The 21,062-nt window shown below is 25.4% G+C and overlaps 2 protein-coding genes across 3 annotated transcripts; one reads left to right on the top strand and one right to left on the bottom strand.

Annotated features, from left to right (window-relative positions):
* Positions 1–6,650: 6,650 nt before the first annotated feature.
* Positions 6,651–11,466, bottom strand: LOC112684872 (protein disulfide-isomerase A3). Its single transcript, XM_025556592.1, has 9 exons — positions 11,107–11,466; positions 10,927–11,014; positions 9,202–9,322; positions 8,893–9,121; positions 8,583–8,699; positions 8,194–8,487; positions 7,579–7,810; positions 6,931–7,065; positions 6,651–6,857 (listed from the first exon to the last, which is right to left on the bottom strand). The coding sequence occupies exons 1-9, from the start codon at positions 11,247–11,249 to the stop codon at positions 6,747–6,749; spliced, it is 1,470 nt and encodes a 489-aa protein (XP_025412377.1). The 5' UTR covers positions 11,250–11,466; the 3' UTR covers positions 6,651–6,746.
* A 133-nt stretch (positions 11,467–11,599) lies between these two features.
* On the top strand, positions 11,600–20,635 carry LOC112684862 (inner centromere protein A-like). Of its 2 annotated transcripts, none has more exons than XM_025556574.1 (12): positions 11,600–11,991; positions 12,578–12,682; positions 14,827–14,932; positions 15,844–15,944; positions 16,122–16,236; positions 16,412–16,730; positions 17,093–17,377; positions 18,797–19,031; positions 19,653–19,717; positions 19,792–19,885; positions 20,125–20,236; positions 20,302–20,635. In XM_025556574.1, the coding sequence occupies exons 2-12, from the start codon at positions 12,590–12,592 to the stop codon at positions 20,496–20,498; spliced, it is 1,722 nt and encodes a 573-aa protein (XP_025412359.1). In that variant the 5' UTR covers positions 11,600–11,991; positions 12,578–12,589; the 3' UTR covers positions 20,499–20,635. The 2 variants fall into 2 exon arrangements, with proteins under 2 accessions (XP_025412359.1, XP_025412366.1); XM_025556581.1 differs by lacking the exon at positions 11,600–11,991 and adding an exon at positions 12,083–12,105.
* The last annotated feature ends 427 nt before the right edge of the window (positions 20,636–21,062 follow it).

Here is a 21,062-nt window from a genome sequence, read left to right as displayed (position 1 = left end):
TTATTTTTATAACTTATTATTTTGTAAAATTTTAATTTTTAAAAATAAGAAATATCAGTGTAGTTTATTGAACTATTAGCTCCAGACAAAACTTTTATTAATATCATTGAATTGATGTATTTCATATTATATTTTATTTATTTCTTTACCTTCATATTGGATTATTTTCATTGGGTTTTTAATCATTTTTTCACTTAATTAAAAGGCTGTGATATCGAATCGATGCGAAAGATTTGGTTTTAAAGTCTTAAGATGTACACATTCTTAGAAAACTTACAATTTTTATTTTTATTTTTTGTATATATTGATGTATAAATAAGTGCAAATATGTATTAATTTAACTTGTAATTGTTTTATGATAATTTTATTTATTTAAATAAGCTACATAATTTCATATTACAATATAATAATTGTCCAATTGTAAATAGATAAGATGTGATGAAAATGCACACTGTAAATATACTAGGCTATATTGGCAATATTTATTAATAATAATATTTTATTTATTATAACTACATATGTTTAATGTAAATATTTTATGTGGGATTTTTTGTACTATAGTTGGAAATATATTTTAGTATTTTTTGATTATTAGGTGAATAAATTTATATTATTATTGTACACTTAATACATAGAAACCTAACTAGTATATTTTTTTTAATTACTTATTATTAAAGACTACAACAATGTTGTTCTTTGTCTGTTAATGATAAAAGACTGTACATTGAAAAAGTAAAAAAAAAATGACATTAGAAATGACTTAAATTATTTTGTTTAATATTTACCTATATCATGTAAAGAGTATTATCTTAAAAAAGTTTTATTTGATGTAATAAGTCATAGCAAATTTGATATTTTAATTTTTACAATTATCGTATCTTATCAAGCTTTTGTAGGAAATTAGATTTTTTTCTTATTTAAAAAGTAATAATTCAGTTCTAAAATGTAAAACTATAGTTTGAATTTTAAGTCTTAATAAATAATCAATCTTTATATAACAAGATAAATTAAAATCTAAATATTCATAAATTGTGCTTTATATTTATGATTGTGTTTTTATTTATTTGATTATAGTTGATGCTTTGCTATATTATGAATTTATTAACAATTAAAGTTCATAAGTTATAAATTTAAAAATATAATAAAATTTTAAAATAAATATGAGCATTTATACTTTACATATAAAGCAGTTGTAATTTAAATTTAGTTACATCAAAAACCAATTAATGTTTTAAAAGATTCAATTTGATTGGTTATTCCGCCGTAATAAATGTCAGCAGGATACAAGTTACAATCGATAATTTATTTATGTGATAAAATTATTATTTTGCATTAGTACAGTTATAACTCCTTTTTTTCTTGGATATTATATTTAATACGAATAAATGCATAAATACCAACCATCTTCATATGTACTAAGTTAAGATCTAATAAAATTTATTGATCATGCTAGATTACTATTATTCTAAACTTCCAAAATTAATTATGCAACGGTTTACTTACCAGAACGCATGTAAAGCTAAAAATTAAAAATAAACTTTATGAGGTTATTAGTATAATTTTTTAAATTTTAATTTTCGTAATTTTTTAAGTTAAATCGTTGGAGGCTCTTATGCCGAAGCCTGTGTGAAATCCCACTTTTATCTACATGTAGTCCTGCCACTGATAGCCATATTGTATAAAATAATTCGTTAGTCTTTTTTCTGGGTTTGCTCGGAAATAGATTTACGACTTTATTTTTAGTTAATAAAATATGATACATAGTAAGTTAATATTTTTCTCAAAATAAACTTATACTTGACTTTGTTGTAAATAAGAATGAAAAGAGAAATACAAATCAAATTTAGTTTTCAAAATTTAAATTGAGCTACTGGAAGTATGTTTAATTTTCATTTGTTTATTGAGCTAAATATATGAAAAAAAAAATAGTTGCTCCTGCCCCCTTAATACTAAAATAAAATATAATGAATAATAATTTAAATTCATATGAAAAGTACAAGGTACCCATCGCGGGCCCGTATGGACGGACACAACGGCACACAGTGACAGTTACGAACGTAAGCGTCCCAAATGTATGAAACTTATATATACGATAAAATTAGTATTATGAATCGGATTAAAACGGATCAGTTCTAAACAATTTCCCAGTTTTTGACAAACAAAAAAAAAACTTATCATTATCAATTATTAAACTACGAACTTTTATTATACCGTTTTATTATTATACTATTTTCATGAAACTAAAAACAATAAAATATCAAGTAAACAAATAATACCAAACACAAATTGTTTATGGAACTATTTTCGGATTCTATGATACTTTTCTTGAATTTAATTAATAAATTACTATAATGCATAGCGATTGTAATAAATAAATATTGTCTCTTATAGAGAACATTGGGTTTGAAAGGGTTTAAATAGTTATTAGACGAGACATATGTAGGTAAGATATTTAAAGTAAATAATTAAAATGAATTAAAATAATAATTAATAATTTAAAATAAAAAAAATGACTAATTCAGTTTCAATATTATTTTTTTGGTGCCAACAATAAAAATATTGTACATAATATGTACTATGAAACAACAGTGAAACATTAATGAATTTTTATTTTGTATTAGTCCAGATTGACCGGATGTCCGGACCAACGATACGCAAATAAGCTAAACTACTTTGTATATATATTATATATATATAATACATTTGAATGTTAATACAACAATAATATGAAATCGTTTAATGTAATTAAATACTATCCTAATTTATTGATAAATATTAAGAATACAAAATATAATAAAGGTGTTAAATTAATTTTGTTGTTTAGTTGAGTGTCAAGTGTTGTATATTAAGGCTAGGATCCATGCCCATATTTAGGAGGCACGGGTAGGCATATGCCCGGAGGCGTCGAATCTCAGTGGCGGTAAAATATTTTAGCAAAATTAATTTTAAAAATGATGTACCTAATAAAAAAAAATAAAAGAATAAAAAAAGAAAATAGTATGTTTTATTATGTTATAATTTGTAGATTAGAAAAAAAAATTGTTTTTTTATTATATTATAATTTGTTAATTAAAAAAGGTATTAATCGATTTTCATTTAAAAGTTATATTTTAATATTAAAGAATTTTGATTATGGACAAAAGACATAATAAGTTTTATATTATTTTTGATTTTTTTTGAGGGAGATAAATTATATGTCCGAGAGCACCAAATTTTTAAATACTGGCCTGTAACCTAATACTAGATTCACATGGACGCGTAAACACCAACGTTTAAACATGTTTCTGTAAAAAATTCTTTTTTTATTTTTCATCTAAGTATACAGTTTTTATTATACATTCAATGAAAATGGACGTGTCAAAAGCTGTGTGTTTGTGGGTCACATATCGGAAGAATGAAATGACAAAGAAAATATTGGGTCCATCCAATTGTAAAAACTAGATTTTCCTTAAGCGATTATATTACCTAGTATCCGAAGCTTAGAGATCATGACATTTTTAATTACTTTTTGAATGTCAATTAAATAATTTGATGACTTATTGGCAAGGCCAGTCCAAGTAAAAATAGTACATTAGGCAAAATCAAATTTTGCCGCCTCTAAAAAATAAAAAATTGAGCTCTTATTTTAACTTAGCATCTCCCCCTATTTTTTATGGGACATATCTACTTAAAAAAAATTTTAATCTTTTATTTTATGGATAAAATTATATGTAAAAATATTTAAAAATGATCTCTATTACTATTACTCAAAACCCATCACTGCCGCGACTATCGGATATGTGGTTATTTATATTTTTTGAATAATTGAAAACGCCCAGCGTAGGCCGTAATATAAAGTAATATAATAACTTTAGACAATATTATTTTATTATTTATGTAAGTGGTTTTCACGAATGAATTAATTTAAATATTTTTCTTATAAAACACCAATATAACTAAAAAAATATTTGAGTCAATTTTGAAAATGCCACCCCTACTAAAGTGCCTATCTGGCCTATACCTTGAGCCGGACCTGCCTATTGGTTATATTTAAAAAGTTCTGTTTGAATATTTACTAAACGACATATATCATATGGCCGGTCTTTTTTCTACTTCACTAATAAATAAATCATTTGGATGATCATTTTTTTGGAATAATATATAATATAGATAAATTACACAAATTAATATGAGAGTCTGTTAAATCATTCGATGACCTAGAAACTGACAAAAATGCACGATTTTTTTTTTTAAGCCGATCGCTGTGAAGTGCGTGTGTCAACTGTATGGTCTGGCAATAATACACGGTACTTCAATCTGCGGTGTCACGCGCGTAAACGTTCTCGCACACTGTCGCGGTGGCGGTGGCAATTTTTATTCGGTATAAACATAATATATTTATATATAACATCAGGGTGGTCCAATTTACACTTTCTTAAACACACCGGGGGCCGCCAGAAAAAAAAAAATTATATTTTGTCTATTTATATTTTATTTTATAATTTTATATTATGCGCACATTATTATATATTATTAATGCTCCCAATTGTGAATAGAATTCACGCAGTCCATCGCGTCTTATCACGGGAACTCCCGACGTATTCCTACGTTTTATAGCATAAACGCCATAAACTATAAATATAAAATTTATATGATCATATCACGATTTTGTTAAAATATTATTGTGACTTTAATTTTTAATGAATAAAGTAAATAATTAATTTAACTGAGGGGAACCAAAAAAAAAGGCATAGAGAGCTGCAAACGGCTCGCGGGTTGGACCACCCTGTATTACATACAATAATTGTATAGTTAATTAATTAATTCCTATGTAATACAATATATTATTTGATAAATTGACGATTTATCTATACTATAGTAAATTAGTTATATATATTATGTACTTTTACTATTATACTTATAATGTATATATAATATATTGTATTATTTTCATATGAATTATTTTCAATTAGGTTAAATATTATATTATACATATTATTTAAATAAACCTAAATAGTTTCTAGGAAATAATCGAAGCCAATATTATCTAAATAATCGAACCTTAATTTTAAAAATACAAGAATAAAAAATATTCATTTTTAATTATCTTAGAGTATAATATTCAATAATTTAAAATTATAATAAGTAATACAAATTTATTTGAAGTTTTAACATTGATTTTGGGGGAAAATTAGGAATGCAATTGAAAATACCGTTGCGTGGTGGCGGTAAAATCGAGCATGCTGCGGTTTTTAAGAATATCGCCACGCTAACGTGGCAGAGTGTGGCAATCGACGCGCCATATGAACGACACATGATGAACATATGAGAGACTCGTATATTTAAACATGCGCGCCATCCATGTGAACTAGTCCTATACTTACAAATTTTGCGTCGAATAAATAAATTACCAAATATTTTAATTTAATAGATTTTATTATTTTCTTAATAAAGTTAAACATACTATTTTAGCTATACCAGTTAAAGGTATTAGTAGTATTAATGTGTAAAAATATAATTTTAATAGTAATAATTTTTAATCAAATTTTGCGTTTATTTTACTTATAAATTAACTTTGATACAAATATATATATACAAATAAATACTGCACATTATAAATAGTGATAAGATTTATAATACTTAATAGTTCTTTATTAATGAAAATACTTAATATGCTGGAAATTAAAAAAAAAAAAAAAAAATCATTGACTAATAGTATAAAATAATTTTATTTATGAAAAATAAAGGTCACATAGATAATTTAACAGCTTTTGCTTATTCGATATTAAAATTAAATAATTAAAATAGTTTCATACAATTAAAATAAACATTTAATCTATTAATGAATAGTCCCAAATTACAATGTAGATTGCAAGCAGAAGTATTGGACTGAAAACAAATGTTATAATATTTTTATACAAGACATTGTACTTGTAACTCATTAATATAACAGTTGAATAAAAATAAGAAGAATGAATGTTGTTAACAAAAACATTTAATTCTCAATTACTGAACATTTTTTATAGATGAAAATTTGAGTAATATTTGATGCAGAGGAATATTTGCGAATTTAACGATATTTAACTGGTAAAATATATATATATATATATATATATATATATATATATATATACACATTTTAATAATTTGAATTGATTTTATCCTTCAAACATTTTTACTACTCAAGTTGAACTTAAGTTCAACATCACAAATAATAGAAAGATTATATCAGTATGAACTCATCATTTTTTTATTATGAAGAAAAAGTAACTCCATAATCAATGATATTAGACATAAATTGTCAATGGAATAAATATGTTGCCTTGAAAAAAATCAACCTAACGAATGAAAGAAAATATTTCATGTGCTGGCAGAAATTGAGTTAATTATAATAGGATATTTTATTTTAAACTCGCCATATTAATATAATATACTGTAAAGGATTAATATTTATAAATCATAAACAAGTTAGAAAATCACAACATATTTATTAAAATTATATTTTGTTACAGAATATTCAAGTTAGAATACAACAACTTTAAACTGCAACAGATATGAATAAGAAAATGGAGCATTAATTTAATTCTATATAAATTTATATTTGCATTTATCTATTTCAAGGATAATTTCAAAGTAGTTTTTGCTTAAACTGGATTTGGATGAATTAAAAAAAATCATTCTTTCTACTCAGTGTTGAATAAAAAAAAGGAGTAGTCCAATTCAAATTAAATTAAATCAGCCTTGTGGTTTAATTTTGAACTAATAATTTACAGTTCATCTTTGCCTTCCTTAGGATTTCCAGACCTATCAAAACCATTGAGTTCATTTGTAGCCTTAGATGCAATGTACTTGACAAAGTCGTTCAAATCGCGGCCTCCCTGAATATTAAAACAACAAATTAATATATTGATTTTAATGTATAATACAACTCATATAAATAAATTTCAATACCTCATAACGAATAGGCTTATTTTTACCATCCTTAGGTAACCAGTATAAAGTTGGGAATCCACGTACATCAAAAATAGATGGAACATCATTCGCAGTTGCATCCATTTTTACTAAAGATACAGCTTCATCTTTCAACTAAAAGTTAGATAAATTTTTTTTAAATATAATCAATTAATGGATACCTTAAAAAATATAATGAATTACAGTGTACAAATTCATTATAAATTTGATTATATTTTAAACCCAAGATAAAACTACACATATGAAAATGATTTTCTATATGAAGTGAGATTACAAATTATTTTAATTTAAATGCCTAATAGAATTCATTGTGAAACCAAGTCCAATACAAATTTGAGAAATAATAAGAATCTAAAAGGATACATAGTGCCAACTGGTATAGGATTGCAAGTTTAAAATTAATCTATTTACTTAAAAATACTCTTAAGTAGTACAGTGGCTGTCCCCAATCAGTTTGGAGAAGGCAATGGAAAAGACTTAAGAGTACTAAAAATTAATTGAATAACAAATTTTCGTTTCAAGTATACCATAGAAGCTAATTCATAAAATGAACACTAAATATATATTTTTAATTTATAAAAAATTATTAAAATAATTGAAATTGTAATAAAGATAATATATTATTACCTTTTCAGCAACTTGTTCATAAACCGGAGCTAAACTTTTACAATGACCGCACCATGGAGCATAAAATTCAACTAATGTATCAACTCCATTGTTAATAACTACATCATCAAAATTCTTGGCAACAGCTACTTTTACTGGAGTAGTGTTATCTTCAGGAATAGGTTCTGATTTTATGTATGCTTCTAATTTACCTTCTTGGAAATTGTGTATAAAGTTTTCAAGATTTTCAACACTAAAAATAAAATATTTTGATTAAGAAATCAAGCTAAACATTTCACAAATAAAAATAACTAATATTGTTAATAATAATAAAAAATCATAACTTAATGAGTCAACACTTTTGAAAACATATTTTAAGAAAATGAAACTAAATCAAAGCAAATCATCAATAATATATATAGTATTGTTATTTTCTATGGTCATTTGAATTTTAAAAATTATCAATAATATGAAAGTGCATTTTACACATAACAATTATATCTAAAAATATAAATTATATTTACTCTGATTATTATATATTAAAGAAACATTATGAACAATGTATTATTGAAAATAACAAAAATATCATTGGCTTATTAAATTTAATTAAAATCAATACTGCATCAACAAACTTACGAGAATTCTTCTTTCATAATGTATTTCTTATTATCAAGAGATCTAGCCAAAACAATTGGCTTTTCACCGGTTACAAATTCTAATCCATATTCATTAATTTCATGTTGGAAATCATCTTTGTTGTTTATAGCTAATGTAACACCTTTCACTGACTTAGCAACTTTTAACACTCTATTACGCCAGTAATTGGTTCCTTTTGGATTTTTAACATAGTCAACAGCATAATAGACTCCAACATACGGAGGCTTGAAAGCTTCCATATTTTCTTTTTGACGGTAACCAACCAAACCATGACTAAAATAAATTAAATCCATAGTTTTAGAGGTTTAAACACAAATAAATATATCGATATTTCAATTTAGGAACATTGATGAATACTTTATACTTACTAATTAGATGTGATCCATGTATCTAAAGCTAATGTTGATTCTTCTCCATCAAATACAACAAAATCTGGTTCAAATTTATTACTTAAATGTTTAGGTCTATATAGGACAATATTATTCCTAAAAATATATAAATATATATAATATAAGAGATTATTACATTCTTCATAAATATAAATTCTTCCACTTATAGTTGTATGTATTTAAAAATAATTTTATGCCTTGAGATTTCAAAAACTAAACTACAACGTAATTCAAGTTCACGGAAAAACATAATAAATGCAAATAAATTCAACATTAAAAGAATACGTACTTATAATTATATTTGTCGATAACAGATTGTGAAGTGGTATGACCAAAGTTTACTTTTTCACGTAATTTATTTGCAAGTTGAATAAATTTGCCCTTAAGATCAGTTTCAGTTTCAAAAAATCCAACTACAACCACTTCATCTTTAGCAAGGAAGTTCTTAATTGCCTCTTCAGAAGACAAATCTTTAGAACTTGGTCCTACTTGTGATTTCATGTACTTTACAATTCCACCTAATCACAAATTAAATGATTATTTGTTTTACAATTAAAAATGTATACATCAAGTATTGATACAAATGAATTAAACATACTTGAATCACGTGGTCCATTATATTCTTTTGAAACTTCTCCATTTCGGAATATTTTTAAAGTTGGATACCCAGAAACACCAAATTTATTACATGTGTCTTTACCAGCTTCAGTACAATCTACCTATAATCAATAAATTAAAAAAAGTAATTTAAACATCAGGTATTCACCCATTAATAATATCATACATTGTTAAGAATAATTAAAAAAATAGCTTTAAATATATTCCAAAACCACAACATTACCTACTTAATTAAGTACTAAACTAACAATAAATAATATACTTACTAACAACAATCGATTACACCTAAATAAAAAAAGTCAACTTTTAAGCAATTTCAATTTATTATTATTAAAGAAAATATTGAAAATCTATACTAATTTTAACAATTCACTAAATATTTTAAATTATAAAGGAAATAGAATAAGCAATTAAAAAATGGATAAAACAGCCTTAAATTTTATAATAGGATTAAATTGTACATATAATGAATGTATACAAATATTTAAGAAATTTATTATATTGTATATACAAATTAAAAACATTTATCAAGTATATAATTATTATTTTGTAGTAACAATACATTTTGCTGACTTGAATAATTACTAAAAGTAGTCATTTAAAATATCGGAGACAAATAATACAAATAATTAATAAAAAATAATATAAATGTTTCTGAATAATGCCATGTATGAGACATAATAAAAAGTACACTATTTGGAAGTCATTGTTATTAATGTCAGTAAATAATCAATTAACTTCTTATGTACTTTTTAAAAATAATAAATGAATCGATATAAATTTAAGGAAAATGAAAAATTGATTACATTGAAATTATAATTTAAATTTAAAAAAGTTTATGTTTTTCATTTAATAATGAAAAAATCTAAGACGTGCATCAATAGTAGAATTTTTAATAGAAATTTCTTTGTTATCCACAATCTTATTATGGCCTAATAAAAAGCAATGAATAATGAATAACAGTTCGAACATATTGTATTTGAATTAGATCCAATGTGCATACAAATCTTTCAAAATAAGATTATTATAGAGTACAAATATGAAGTAGTGTAATTTAAAAATAAACCTTAACATTTTGTTTGTAAAAAAATAAAAGCAGATACATTGAAATTATCTTCATGGGTTGAGATAAGTTATAGGATACACAGTAATGTTATATAACCAAACACTTGTTAAGTATTGTACAGAAAAATTTGTCAGTCAAATTTGAAGGAATAAGTAAAATGTTAACACTTATAATTTTAATAATTTACAAAAATTCCTTATAACAAATAACTTAAAATATGTATCGTATAGCATTAAAATGTAATATATTATATTTATATTTATTAATTTAAAAATAATATGTAGCTTAAGTAGTCTTGAATTTAACCTAAGTTCAATGATTATCAATCAGAATATGGTTTAAAAAAAAAAAGGATCAATAATTCGGCACCATATTGTGATTTTATAAAAAATGATGACTTAACAAAATAAAGTTAATTGACTAAAGCAATTATTAAATGTTGAAATAAATTCAACTTAAAAACTTCAAAGCAATGTGCATAACTTCTTTATAAGAATATAAACAAAAGCAACAATTTCACATATATCGTACAGAAAGAGCTGGCAATTCACCAAATAACAAATTGAAAAATAATTTTTAAATCCAACTCAACCGGCAAGTTATCAAACAAATGATAGGCAACAAAAAAATGATATTTACCTTTGCCAATGTTACAGGTGGATCTTCTTTCAATAAACTTTTGGCCGCTTTCTCAAATTCGGGTTTTAATTTCTTACAGTGACCGCACCTAATACATTAAATAAAAAACAAATTGAACAACTATATGTCTAAGCACGCACATCAGAGTAAGACAGCGGTGCCGGAAAGGTTAATGCTTACCACGGTGCGTAGAACATGATCAGAGAAGTGTCGTATTGGCTGACGGAAGACTCGAAATCAGAATCAGACAAATCGACGACGGAATCGGCGAGTACGGAGTTCAACAAGAACCCGAACACGGCCAATACACTGATTAATTTCATGTTTGCAGTGCGCGTCTGAGGAAATCGAATGAAAACGACGCAAAAAAAAAATAACTAACGGAGTGAAAAACAAATCATTCGTTGGAAAACAAAGCGAACAAACGTATTACAAATAGGAGACAACGGACCGTAATAGTGGATCGAATTCAATTACCACGAAGACAAGAGCGTTTCGCTGAAGGGACCGGCTTTATTTTCTAACTGTTCGTGTGGCGTTCGCACACGCACTCATAAATCGTATAGTCAAGGCATACGTGTTTCGTGTTATGGTTTTTTACTTGGCGGCTTCTAATTGGTTGTCTCGATTATCATCGTGGTTGGTCACACTCAGTCCCGTTGCCGGGCTAACCGCCGCAGGACGGCAACCGTCGGAATTTGTTTGCCCGCGACGAATGGCCGTCGCAGGCACGCACGCACGTAACGGACCGATTCTGATGCTAACCGATACCGCTTGTACCATGAATGGTTAACGGACAAAACGAAAAACCGACGTCCACAATCCCGCCCTACCGCGACAACTGCCATCAGCCGTCATATGGTGCTTCGGTATGCTTCGTGGAAAAAAAAACATTCGAACTCCTCGGAGACGCGTACGATCTGCGCAGCTCTGAATTGCGCATTACCGTCGCCGGTCCTTTAACTACGCGCATGCGGCCGCCGAGAAGTGCTCCACAGTTAAATTTTCCCTAACGGAAATCCGTTAATACTTCTCTATTGCAGTTATTGCCGTCCGTCTGACCAGGTGATTATTATTTTTTCTTTGAGTCTTTTTTTTTATTTTCGAAAACGTCATGTGTAGTGCGAATTATAAGTTTTTGCTTTTAATCCTTCATAACGGTTGATGAATGTTTGAATAGTTAGTTTTAACCGAAATGTATATTTGAAAAATAAAGAACTATATTATATATACTATATATAGTTTTATTGCTTCTTATTTGATTACAATTCTATTGATCATACTTATTGAGGAAAAATTATTTTCCTTATAGCTTTCGTTCTTTTTTTTTTTTTAAAAGATTTATAAGTATTACGCCATTTTAGTTTTGATGAAAAATATTGCTGATGCTAATTTCAGTGTTTTATTTTATATTAATATTAATTTTTTGTTTTCATTTTAAAAATTTGGTTTTGATTCCTTATTAATATTAACTGCTTATTATACAATTTTATCACATTTAACAAAAAGATTTTTCAACGTGTTTTGTGTAGAACAGTCGTGTAACATATTGCAAATTTGAGCAATATGTATGACTGGATAAATTCAAATAATTTTTAAATTATTTTATCTTAATTTGTTCATTGCTTAGATATGAATTTAAATGTTTTAGTATTTCATTAAGATGGATCCAAATTCTACAAATATTTTTGAAATATGGAAAGACTTCGGAAAGTTAACCATCAATGGTAATAAAGAACTTCATAACACCATACAGGTAAGTTATATCTAGTTTTTGTTTTTATAAATCTGAAAAATTGATTTAAGTTAAGCCTACATATTTTTAAATACTAATTGGGAGTCAATTTTGGCTGAATTCTCTAAATAAATATAGGAGGTTTTTAATTCTATAAAATAATTAAAAGAAATAATTTCTAAGCTATAAATTTAAATCAAATAACAATTATTAAGTAATTTATGAGAATTTTGTAGAAATTACAGAAAGTATTGCAGCCAAATTTGGTATAAAACTGTCTGTTATGATCACCATGCATTGCATTATATCAAAAATAAATTATAAACGTAACAAAATGAAATCTGAAATAAACTCTGGAAATTCAAATAAATTTCATAAAATGTATAGTGAAATAAAGTTATTATAGGGTGTTAAGGATGAGCATTCAATAAGTCCAGAAAAAAAAACTCAAATAATGAAAGCATATTTAACAATTAGGCAAACAAAGGATTAATAGTATTCATAGTAAGGATAACAGATAAAACTCAAAAGAGATACAAGTAATGTAACCAAGAAGTTTCAATGGTTTTCATTTAACTTGGTCATAGAGAATGTATAAGAATAAATCCTTGATCAATTGCTGTATCATTGGTTGATTTACTTGGTTTAGACTTATTATCTCAATATTTTTTTAGTTAGATATTGTGTTAATTTGTGTTTGTCTTTTTTAGTTTGATATAGTGAGTATTATATACTTAATACTTAATTTAGAATACTTATCAATAAATATAAAAAATAACTTAAATATATAAATAATAATTTTGAAATGTTTTTTGTTGTTTTTTTTGTTATTAATATTAATATATTATTATTAAATATTTAAATTGATTAATATTAAACTATTATAATATAATATTATTATTAATATTAACGCAAGTTAATATAAATTGTTTTTATTTTGAAAAAGTGATAATTAGTAACTAATTTGAATATAATTATAATTATAGAAACCTGGAATTATGTTATTGTTTGTATAATATATAGATTAATGTAATAATTGGTAATAATTTGTAAAGGTTCATTTACTCAATGATTTTCTTGGAAATAGACACTTAATGGCAAATATTTTTAAATTAAAATTGATTTCTCTTTTTGTGATTTTATATTTACAGATCATACTTAAGTAATAGTTAGCATTTTTGACCATTTAAGTTAAATGAAGTTATGTTAGTCAATTACTATCTTATTTTATCTAGCGATATGAACATAAATATTATAAAATCCAGTACCAATTTTAGGATACTTCATTTGGTCCTAAATTAATATGGAATCTAATTAAAGATGTGGTAGAGTCCAAAAATATAAATTATGGCAGAATTAAATCATTATTAATAAATAATGAAACTTTACATTGCCACTAAAGGTTTACTTATTGTGATCTGTTCAATTAAATTTTGTAACTATTAGTCGTTAATTTGCAATTTAATTTGCAGAAAATGTAAGACATTAATTTGATTTATTTTCTATAAGTTGTTACTGATCATGAAACACTTGAAATATAACACTTTAAAAATGAAACAGCTACATGATATAATTAGAATCTGTTTAAATATGAATTGCCTACAGCATTCCACAGAAAATGTCTTAACATTAAAACTGTTACTTATAGAAAGTTTATTTATGAAAAATATTATTAGGTACATAGGTAATAAAAATCAATGATAAATTAGTAAACTTAAATAACTTAAATGAAAAAATTTAACTTAAGACATAAAAGTTAATTTTACCTAAAAATTATTTGATCTAATATTTATTGATGATGTAGATTCTACATATTTTAACTCAGTGTCTTATGATTAAAAGAAAATATAATGTATAACCAGAAATCAAAAATAGTAGTTAGAATGGCTTATTATTTCAAGAGACATACTATTTATAGTCTAAATATTTGAGTATTTTTATTGTAAAATGCATGTACTTTATAAATGTTTTTAATCTAAAATCTATAATGATTTCCTTTATTTTATTATTATTATTATTATTATTATTATTGATATGAATATTATTTTTTTCTGTAATATTATTAATTGAAGATAAATATAATATTTTGTCAATTTGTGTTATAAACATATTTATATTCAAAACTAATTAATGAAATGTAGTATTTATTTGTATTTTATTTTTAGGAACAAACATTAAAACTAGATGTTTTTTATAATAATTTGTTACAATCAGTTATACCTAAGGAAGTAAATTATGAACCCGAAAAGAAAATGTCTAAAAGACAATCCAGTAAGTATCTATATATTAAATTTCAGTCTTTCCTTATTTTAATATGTTCGCTGTCCAATACCTATTTGAAAATCGATAAGAACCCAAACCTAATCTAATTAATATCTAGTTCTAAGTAATTATACTTCATTATAATTCATTTATTTGTATCGCGTAAGCTGCAGTGTACTGGAATACAAAAGATTAAAATAAAATAAAACTTGCAGCAAAAATTTAAAAAATAAGTAAGATGAAACAAATAAAACTATAATATTAACTATAATATTGCAAGGACTATAGTGTAATAAATAGACCGTTTATTGGTAACTTCTTTGGTAATCTGAGCCTCCATTATCATAATTTGTCATATATCGTTTGACCAGTACTTGGCCATGTCTAATGCCTTAGCTACCGTGAGGTCCTTTTCACTGCAGGTAATTGGGCATTAACAGCATTCTAATAAGTGATCCTTTGTCTGTTCCTCACTGCATTCACATAACACCAATGACTTCTAGATAGCCCCATTTTTTCAGATTGGCTTTATAGCGTCTGACCTTTGTTTGTAGTCGGTGTAGGCTTTTCCATATTTTATATTATATATTAATTATAATATACTATATATAGTAAAGTGTACTATATATTATATTTAATTATACTTTTGTTTTGACTTTGAAAATTTTTTTTTACCATTCTTTCCTGTTTTTTAAGCAATGTCACACATAGTTGACATGGTTGGAAATCATATACTGAGTGTTACATATGTGTGACACGGGCTTATTTATAGAGACTCCCATGTATATGTGACTCTTGGTTGCTAACGTGTTAATACCTTATAGGTAAAATATAATCAAATGTATAAGTTTTTTAAATACAATTTTATTCATAGTTATTAAAATTAATTTTACTTAATTTGTATATAATAATTTTTATAGAAGTCCAAAATGGACCAATTGGAGATTTGTTTGCTGCCGAACCAAGTTTTCAACAGCCAGCATTACCACCTGTCCGTAGAACAAGAAGACAAGCTTCTATGGTAAGTAATAGTTTAACAATTAGAATTCTAAAATATATAATTTTTTCTTATTTTAATTTAAAAAATTCAAATGAATGAATCTATTTCTATTATTTAGTTAATAATTTTTGAAATTATTCTGTAAAAGCAATGATAAGAATATTTTATAACTTTTTTTTCAAAAAATAAATACTTTAGTTGGCTGTGGAAAAAATTAAAGGTGGTAAAGAATCCACTGCAATCAGCTGTATGCCATCTACAAGAAATCATAGTGTTATCGATCTTACAGCAATCAATTGTGGACCATCCACAAGTAAGAATTTAAATAAACAGTTTTTACAAAACTAAAATATATTCATACTAGACATTCTGTTTTATTTATTTATAAATATATTATGTTATATTTTTATATTTGAATGAAAATATTTTGTAACTTGTAATATTTTTATTAAAATTTATTAATCAAATATTTGTTTTTATTTTTTAAGGAGCAAGTCGAGCAAGAACATTATCTACATTAATTAATTCTCCAATAGCAAATTCTACCTTTGTGGTTGATAAAAAGTTAATGGCAAATATTGACCAATGTGCATCACCTCAAATGTTTCCCTCTGAAAATGAAATTACTTATATTAAACCAGCTAAACCTAATACAACTTATAATAAACTGCCTAAATCTTCAACTGCAAATACCACAAAAAAAAATAATAATAAAATCTGTTTGATACCTGAAGAATCTCCTATGAATATTGAAAATAACTGTTTGAATCAACAATCTTCGACTAAATTAGACTTAAAAACTAAAAGGTTGTTATTATTTCTATATACATATTTTTTTTTTTACTAAATTTCCATTAGAAGTTTTTATCAATATATTTTCAATTTTGTAGTGGTATAGTGCAGTGCAGCACTTATACCCCCTTCTTAAAGTAGAGAATTATCACGTGTGTACACTTTACTCTAAGAGGAGTTGGTCCAGTATGGAGCAGTGAAGGGCAACCAGAATGGTAGCAGTAGAGAAAAAACTACAGAATTAATTCTGCAGTATGTTTTTTTTGCACTAAGACTGATTTGAACAGCATACATCTTATCTAGCTGTGTTACCACTGCACCATACTGCCTCTCAAATATATAAATATGAAATGTTAATGTATGTATGCAATTTTTAGTGAAGAGTCTCAAATTAAAAATAAACGGCGTGAAAAATTGGAAGATATTGATGTTAATAATATTGAAGAACCACCAACACATCTAACAAGAACAATGAAGAGAAAACTCCAAGAAGAAAATCCTAATGGTGCAAAAAAATCTAATGTAAAACATGTGCCTTTAGAACAAATAGTATCTACTCCTTTGAAAACATTAGATTGTTTATCACAAACTCCTCATCAGATTAGAGAAAATGAAGCTGAAAAAAGAAAAGAAATATTTCTGAAATCTAAAGCTGATCAAAGGTAATATCATACATAAGGAATAATTATTTAAGATTATTACTTTCCATAATTTTAATTGTAAAGTCTCAGTGTCTGAAATAAATTAATATACATATCTTGAAGTGTTTCTTACATCTGAAAAGTTTTTTAAAGAAGAAAAAACATTTTATAAAATGTTTAAAATTAGTTGGAAGCATTTGAAATTGTTTGTATTCTAATATACATTATTTATTTTATTTATATATTTTCTTGATGGTATGGGGAAATCAATCTTTCTATAAATTGGATGTCTATGATGTGAAAATCATCAAAAGTGTTTATTTTAATGAAATCACGCAATGTAAAATTGTAAATTTCTCTGCTTTAATAAATAAAATATATAAATAATAAATGTGAAAATATAAATTAAATGTCCCCCAATTTGTAAACTTAGTAAAATTAATTACAATAAAGTCTTAAGTCAAATTATTAAAAAAAATATTAAACTTGTTTATGTTTAATCTGATAGTGAGTTAAAACTAGTATCTCCTGGTTAAATAATAATGTTGTTATCTAACTATTTCAGTTTTTAAATATTTTATTTACATTTCTATTTTCATTTTTTTAAAAAGGAATATTTTAATTTGTGATAAGTTTTTGTACACGCATTCTTCCAATAAACTGGCCCTATAGGGAAAAATAAACTTGTAGGGCCGCGTGCACATTGGAAAGCATTACATGATGAGCGGTGAAGAGTGTATACTAAACAGCAAGCGATCAGCGTTGTCTATAATATTTAAGAATCACCTGCAGTCACCATCATGGTACTGTGCTCAAAATTCCGACGTATTTTAGTTATGGAAAATACATTTTTACGAAACGCTTTTGAAATAAAAAACAGAATAATAGAAATAAGTTCACAAATTGAACAAAAAACCATAATACGTTTGGTGAGTTTCATCATATTTATAATGAACTAAGATAAGATAGTAAAAGAATTTTTTTTTAATTTTTTGCACATTTCAATAGAGACCTTTAATTTCATTTTGTCTAAGGTAAAATTTAAATTAATGAAAAATACAACAAATTTTTTTAGTCAGAATGTTGGTCATTCCATAAAGGAGGTCTTGATTGACTAACCTTCAGAATTTCTTCAGAAAGTTCTTTTTGTTCGATCAAAAATTAAGCCAATGGTATGTCTCAAATTATGTTTAATATATCGTAAAGCTTGACGACAACGCTCAAAGTCAGTATACTCAGCTCCAATAAAATTACCGTGTTTGATTTATTTTTGTCAACGCTAGCCGCTCATCGCCCAACGCTTACCAATGTACACGCGGCCTTAGCCTTGTTTTGAAAATTAATTTCAGGACTGGGAATAGAATTAGTATTTTTTTTTTAATTTTATATTTAATTAAGTGTATGTATTTTTTTTAAAATATTCTATAAACTTGTTTTTAGGAAATTTGATAAACAACAAATAAAAGTAGCTAAACACAAAGAAGAGCATTTAAAACTTCATCAAGAAAAAATAAAAAAAAAAGAAGAAGAAAGTAAGAAAAGGGATGAAAAACTAAAAGAAAAAGAATTAATGATGAAAAAGGAGGCATTAAAAAAACAAAAACAAACAGAACTTCGATTAGCAGAGATAAATGCTAAACGCCTACAGGCTCAAGAAGCTAGATTATTAAAATTGGTAAAATACTTAATATTTTATGTTATTCTTTAATACTGTTTAATTGGTGCCAGTATAGCTTGCAATCTACCAGCTCGTTTCTGGTGTAGAATGTAATCTACCGGTCTGTTTTTGGTGAACGCGATTTGTGAGCCGCTTAGCATTATTTAAAATACACCACGAGGAGGTGGCTTCATACGTATTTCAAAAATCACATCCACATATTATAAGTTTCATTAAATAAATATTTAAAATAAAAGTTTCATTTTAGTCGCTATTTATGAATGTAGCGCGTATATCATCTAAAAAAGCAATGAACAAGTCTGGTTCACTTTTTCATCACACTTTCCAATAATATATATTTAAATGTGACTGAAGTATATAGATAAGTACACCTCAATTTTTTTTTAATATGGATATTTTTGCATCCAACCATAACTTTTTAACACCCTGTGTGCGCATCTGTTAAGGGGTCATTAACGATAAATTACTGGTAAAGAACTGGATAGTAATGGGTTGATCACAGGTAGAGCATATGTAAGCGTTAGATCGTACACTACACTGGCACCATTTAATTTGATATTAGGTGTTAAGAATTTTTAATAACCAATTGATTTAATTTAAAATGTATCATTATTTTAGCAACAAATTGAAATGAATCAGCGTAAGTTAAAAGAAGATGAGATGAAAAAGAAAACAGAACTTAAGTAATATTTTTTTTTTATGTATATATATACAACTATATTTTATTTATTAATTGTAAATGTTTTATTATCTGCAGACCAGTTAAAAGTAAATCTGTTCATCCAAAAGTGGTAAATTCAAATTTACCTGTTCCATCAATACCCAAAGGAGCAACTTTACCAAAATCGAAAGTATGTTTTTTTTTCTTACAATCAAATTAATATATATCATATTTACATATAAGATTAAATTCATTTTTTTCTTATCAATATGTGTTCATATCAGTTCATCTAATTTAATTTTACTGACAAATGGTAATAAAATTTAATTTGGTTAAATCCTTGTGTACATGATATTATTTAATATAAAATCATTTTCCATTTTGGTTTAATGTATTATTATTAATATATTATCTTTGGGTTTGTTTTAGGTTGAAAAAACTGGAATAAATATAAATGATTATGGTTTAAATGATGTATCAGCTCGTGATTCTTCAGAAGATGAATCTGGACCCAAAAAGCCTGTTCCAACATGGGCAAAGAGTAAGTGTATACATAATTAATACTACTATTATATTATTATACAATATTCAAATTATTTTTTGTAGAGGAAAATAGAAAATCTGTACTTGAACTCCAATCTAATGTTGATTTGGAAGAAAGAGATTTATTTTTTGATTGTCCTAAAAGTATGAGTCTTAAAGAAATGTTCAAAGGCTGGAAAATTCGTGATAAACAACGTACATCAAGTGCTGTTTGGAATACACCACTACGATATAGTGAATATATTCGCACGTATAATTAATATAAAATTAAAATTGGGCTTTTTTTATATCCATATGTAATATTTTTTAATTTTTAAAATTTATATTTATTTAAGTATAAAAACTTATAGTTTGTAATACAGTTGAGGGTTTTTAAATACAATGTTTAACTCTTTAATTTTTGTATTCTTACTTTTGTGAAATATTATATTCGACTTTGTAAAATATTATATTTGACTTTTGGTATTTAATTTTATACATAAAAAAAAACATTTTATTTGAAACATTTTAGTCTTACTTGGGGCTTTGTTCCCATGGATCTGATAAAAACAGATCAATGACCTAAAGACAGGATCACATATGCCGGTAAGGGCAAGTTAGCGGAGCCTAGAGGTTTTAGTTTTTTTTTTTTTAAATATAATGTAATAAAAAAATAAAATAATTAGTAGACTGTGTTTGTTATTGCAAAATATAAATAATACAATATTTGTAATTATAATATAAATGGCTGGCACCACAGGTAAATATAATAATATAGGAAACAATGATATATATAAGGTTAGATAATATGGTTTGATACAGAGAAATAAAATATAGGACTATAA

This window comes from Sipha flava, unplaced genomic scaffold (genome assembly GCF_003268045.1).
Source record: "Sipha flava isolate LNK unplaced genomic scaffold, YSA_version1 106_pilon_pilon, whole genome shotgun sequence".
Lineage (NCBI taxonomy): Eukaryota > Metazoa > Arthropoda > Insecta > Hemiptera > Aphididae > Sipha > Sipha flava.
The sequence above is the reverse complement of the archived record's forward strand: the minus strand, read 5'-3'. Positions and strand labels throughout refer to the sequence as shown.